We start from the raw sequence: 5623 nt of genomic DNA, 5'->3' as shown, positions 1-5623 counted from the left end.
TCGCAACTAAAGTCCATGACTAGATAATAGCAATCAGATCAATGGTGCATCTTCATTGCCTTAGTTTGATCGATACACACCAAATAAATTGAAACACTTTAGTTGTGATTCGTCAGTGCATATGCGGACGACTATCTCTGATATAGCCTACTGGTGTATGATTAGAGAGAGAGAGAGACCGCCCCGTGCCTGCAGCTCCGTCCCACTCCCGTCCCAGCGTCGCCCCTCATTCACACACTTTCCCCTCCGGGATGAAGCTGCTTGTCCCCGCGCACAGAGCCAACTGGAAGCAGCGCACACGCTCTTTTTCCGCGGCTGCCCCAATGGCTTTTTATGGCAGGGATTTATGCAGATTGCTGTCTTTCTTGATATGGATCACATCTGCAGTTTCGACACCAAGAACACGGATTTATCCACCCAATGAAGGTAAGGGAAGCAAGGGAGATTCCATCTAGGGGTTACTTTGTGTGGTCGTTGAGGTTTAAAGAGACCTGGTTCAAAGGTGCACAGCGATCTTAATGGATAAAGTAAATATAGCCTATATATGAGGTGTTTTATGTTTCACCGAGAAACTGTTCTGCACGGTAGACCAAACAAATGAAATGTTTTTATGAAAGAGCATTGTTTACAGAGTCCGGATCTTTGCTTGTTGTTACTGGGAAATAGGAATTCAGGTAAACGCAGGTTCCCTGTTTCCCGTCAGGAGGAATAACCCTCAGGTGGAGGCGTGAAAACATATTTTTAATCAGGTGGCTTATGTTTAAACCTACCTGTGCGACTCAGATTTCGAAATACTTGCACTGTTGTCGGTTTGGTGGAACGGAATAAGCCTGTATAAAAATCGTCATCGATTCCTTGAGTTAGTAATATTTGAGTCAACATTAGGTCACAGGAAATAATGCATGCAAATTAGACAAAATCTTATAAGAAGTTGCACAAGTTTTAACAGTTCACTAGTGGAGTCAGCTGCTTGAAGTCCTCTGCTGCAATAGTCTAAAAAATCTCCAAACAGCAGCTAACCTATACCTACATTTATTATATTGCTTATTTCTACATGTCTACCGAAGGAACTTTGATTTACTAAAATATGAGCAGAATGAGTTCGATTTACATGAGTAAATTGGACGGTACTGGTTAATCGCCTTTCAAGCTCTCAATTGACTTGGATTTGTGTGTGTGTGTGTGTGTGTGTGTGTGTGTGTGTGTGTGTGTGTGTGTGTGTGTGTGTGTGTGTGTGTGTGTGTGTGTGTGTGTGTGTGTGTGTGTGTGTGTGTGTGTGTGTGTGTGTGCGCGTGTGCATGCGTTTACTTGTGTGCCCGCGTGTGTGCGTGTGTGCGTGCGTGTGTGTGCGCGCGTCTGTTTCAGTGACTCTGTTGGATACCAGGACAGTGCCAGGAGAGCTGAAGTGGGAAGCGAGTCCTTTAGATGGAGGGGTGAGTGACTGTCCCTACTGTTAAATGATCCACACACTCGCGCACGCACTCACACTCACGCACACACAGAGTCTGGATCCCGATCCTGTTTTGGACATCATTTTTAAAATTGAACCGTTGTTATTGAAGCCAAAGTGCTGTTGTGTTATTCGTGCCTTTGTGTTTGGCAGAGGCACAGCGCGGGCCAGCCTGCTAGTGGGAGTTGAGGCTGGTTTCTCTCTGTTTGTTTCAATGTAGGCATTATCACCAAAGAGTACATCGGCCTGAATAAATTACAGCATGACTCAACCACCACTGTGAGGGGTTGGGGAACTACGTTTTTGGTTTTATTTAATTAATTAATTTATTTTTTGCTGATTTTATAATGTGTCCTTTCACATACGCACACATTCCCCCCCCCTCCTTGGTTCACCCCTTCTGTCTCTCTCTCTCGCCCACTCTCTCTCTCTCTCTCTATCTCTCCCCCTCTCTCTCACCCTCTCTCTCTCTCGCTCTTGCTCTCTCTATCTTGGCCTGGTGTCTTCCTCACCTCTTTGTTAGCAGTGGAGTTATTGCTGAACTTGACTCGACTCTATCTCTATCTCTCTCCCTCTCTCTCCCTCCCTCCCTCTCTCTCTCCCTCCCTCTCTCTAGTCATCAGCCTCTCTTTCTCCTGGGGGCTTGATTGACAGGGTCCCGGCCACGCGCACTGAGCTATTGATTACAGCTATCCCCCCTCCCCCCGCCCCCACCTCGTCTTCCCCCTGAACCCCCCACCCACCCTGGTTCCCACTGTCATCCCCTCTCCTCCTGCTGGCCCCCCCACCCGCTTCACTACCATCCCCACATGCACACACACACACACATACACACACATGTGTGCACATGCACTCACACACACACACACATGCACAGAGCAAATTAAATACCCGCACTCCAAACTGCCACAATGTGCTCACATGCACACACACACACTCAAATGCCAAGGTGTACACACATAAACACACACACACACACACACGCACGCACGCAAGAACAGACACACACACTCACAGGAAAACACCCACACTACCAAACCAAATAGACATACTCACACTTGCACACACATAGAAAAACACCCACACTACTAACCCAAACGCACACACTCGCACGCAATTTCACACTCGCGCACGAAAAACAAACGGCAAAGGAAAACACCCACACTATCCCTCTGAATGCACACACTTACATGGGTGTACACATGGCAACATGCACATGCATAGACAAACACACACACACACAACCACACACACACACACACACACACACACACACACACACACACACACACACACACACACACACACACACACACACACACACACACACACACACACACACACACACACACACACACACACACACACACACAGCATCTCTTCACAGTCGGGGCGAGTGCAGTGCGTGTTTTCCCTGACAGCTGTGATTTCTGTCTGCTGACAAAGACTCAAAGGAGTCGAGAGAAGAAGGCATCATACCCCATGACAGCTCTCTTAGAGTCCTCTTCCTCACCACACAAACTCACACACACTCACACATTCTCCTTTCCTCTTTCTTCCTGATGACACGGGATAATTAGAGTGTATACAGCGCGCACCAGTAGGGAGAGCGCAGATTATTATTCAGTGGCAATAAAAAGGCAATTTGGCATCAGGAGTTCATTCCCCTGGGGCCCTTCGCGCCACGGTCACAATGCCAGTCAGATGGTCAGGCTGAGAGAGAGAGAGAGAGATGGTGCCATGGAGACCCGGCCTCGCTCGCCCCGGTGCAGAGTTCTCCTGAATAAGGCCTCAGTATGAAGTCACTGCGTGTATCCCAACACGCAGGAAGAACACTGTCCACCTCCGGGTTATTTCCCTGTGGCGTATGTGAATTAAGGGATGCGGATCACCGGTTAAATTAACTTTCTGCTTTTGTGTTTTTTGTTTGTTTGTGTGTGTGTGTGTGTGTGTGTGTGTGTGTGTGTGTGTGTGTGTGTGTGTGTGTGTGTGTGTGTGTGTGTGTGTCCGTGTCCGTGTCCGTGTCCGTGTGTGCAGTGGGAGGAGGTGAGCATCATGGACGAGAAGAACATCCCGATCAGAACCTACCAGGTGTGCAACGTCCTGGAGCCCAGCCAGAACAACTGGCTGAGGACGGACTGGATCCCCCGCTCCGGGGCCCAGCGGGTCTACGTGGAGGTCAAGTTCACCCTCAGGGACTGCAACAGCCTGCCCGGGGTCACCGGCACCTGCAAGGTACAGCCGCACCTGTTGAGCCCCAAACAGACCTATGAACACTCCCTCTTTATGTTTGTTGTTCTCCGAAGTTTACTTACGTTAATGAGGAAGAGTCTCTTTAGGAGAATCAGAAAGTCATTTTTTATCCAGTTTAACCTTTTTCGTTTATTACGACTCATTTTTGTGACACGAATATATTGCTGTTTATGTGAGAGCATAAAAGTATATTGGTTAATCCTTCAAAGTAATACCCGAGAAAGATAAGGAGGCGTTTTATTGCTTGTCGCTAACTGGTTAGAATTTTGTTGTTTACCCCGGGCGTCAAGGAGACCTTCAATCTGTACTACCACGAGTCGAACGACGACAGAGAGGGCTACATCAAAGAGAGCAGCTTCATCAAGGTGGACACTGTCGCCGCGGACGAGAGCTTCACTCAGGTACAGCAGGCAAGGTCCAAGCAGACAGCTGGCTCTGACGCAACCTTCAGGCCCTGCCAGGGGGGGGGGAGAGAATGCATAGATATCATCCAGGGAACAATCAACAACTGTTATCTGCTGCTGTCTTCCTTCATACCTTTTCCCCTACACTATGTTATTCTCATGGGGTTTCCCTCTTATGAGGACGTTCTGCTGGCGCAGTTGTGATTATCAGGCTAATTTATTTTACATCTTCCCACTTCTATAAAAGCCATCGCCTTCTGTTCTATCACACGTTCTCCTGGTTCAATGGACCCTTAGTCAGAAATCGAGTTCTACAATTCTCGAAAATACTGGCTGCCCTTTAGTGGCTAGAAATAGAACACCATAGCTCTTAGTAAACGGAGTAGGATTTTAATTAACAAGGTAATTGGGTGTTTTGAAAGGCGCCTCTAAATTAAATGTATTATTATTATTATTATTAATGTTGTTAATTGAGCTTGCTGCGTGCACAATGCCTGACGCGAATGCGTTGCCTCTTTCCAACCCAGGTGGACGTTGGCGATCGCATCATGAAGCTGAACACTGAGGTGCGCGACGTCAAGGTCACGACCCGGAAGGGCTTCTACCTGGCCTTCCAGGACGTGGGCGCCTGCATCGCCCTGGTGTCCGTCAGGGTCTTCTACAAGACCTGCCCGCTCACCGTCCGCAACCTGGCCACCTTCCCGGACACCGTCACCGGGGCCGACACCTCCTCGTTAGTGGAGGTCAGGGGGTCTTGCGTCAACCAATCAGAGGAGAAGGAGGAGCCAAAGATGTACTGTGGTGCTGATGGAGAGTGGCTGGTTCCTATTGGTGGATGTGTGTGTAGCCCGGGATACGAGGAACGGGGAGGCGGCTGCCAGGGTAAGGCTGAGATATTTTTGTAAAGATTACATTTCTTTTTGCTTGTTGTTTTAGATTATGAATTTAGACCACCAGAAAATATTTATTGTATTATTCAGATAGGTGTTGAAACGGAGAAGAGCATTTGGATTATATTGAATGTGACTCGAACATGTAAGGTTACTTATCTGTCGGTAAAGGTCTGTTTTCACATAGGGGATGATGGAGGAGAGATCCAGTCAGTTATTCAGTGTGTCTTTATGCGTGATGGAATGCATATATTCAAACATGGATAAACAATCACCGTGTTGTCACTCTCCATGCATATCATCAGAATCAGAGGACAAGTGTGTAAGTGTGTAAGTGTGTGTGTGTGTGTAAGTGTGTTAGTGTGTGTGTGTTGTGTTTGTGCATGTTTGCGATATAAATTGTCATTGCCAATGTCATCTGTGCCGAACAGTGGTTTTCCGCATGCTAATCTGATCTGCACTTGAACCAGACAGAGAGCCAATCTGTTTACACCCTTGTTGACATGCCTGTATATGGGGATACGCATAACCTCGCATGTTGATGCCAATCTTATGTATTTTCACCTATGGGCGAGCGAGAAAGAATGATAAAGCGAAAGAAAGAGAGAGGGAGATAAAGACAGAGA

The 5623-nt window shown here is 47.6% G+C and overlaps 1 protein-coding gene across 1 annotated transcript; it reads left to right on the top strand.

Annotated features, from left to right (window-relative positions):
- The first annotated feature begins 234 nt into the window (after positions 1-234).
- Positions 235-5304, top strand: LOC130387537 (ephrin type-A receptor 4-like). Its single transcript, XM_056596684.1, has 5 exons — positions 235-426; positions 1366-1433; positions 3488-3685; positions 3994-4104; positions 4635-5304. Exons 1-5 carry the CDS (start codon positions 252-254, stop codon positions 5010-5012), a joined length of 930 nt encoding a protein of 309 aa, XP_056452659.1. The 5' UTR covers positions 235-251; the 3' UTR covers positions 5013-5304.
- Positions 5305-5623: the final 319 nt, after the last annotated feature.

The sequence above is a fragment of the Gadus chalcogrammus genome, chromosome 8 (genome assembly GCF_026213295.1).
Source record: "Gadus chalcogrammus isolate NIFS_2021 chromosome 8, NIFS_Gcha_1.0, whole genome shotgun sequence".
NCBI classification, from domain to species: domain Eukaryota; kingdom Metazoa; phylum Chordata; class Actinopteri; order Gadiformes; family Gadidae; genus Gadus; species Gadus chalcogrammus.
The sequence above is the reverse complement of the archived record's forward strand: the minus strand, read 5'-3'. Positions and strand labels throughout refer to the sequence as shown.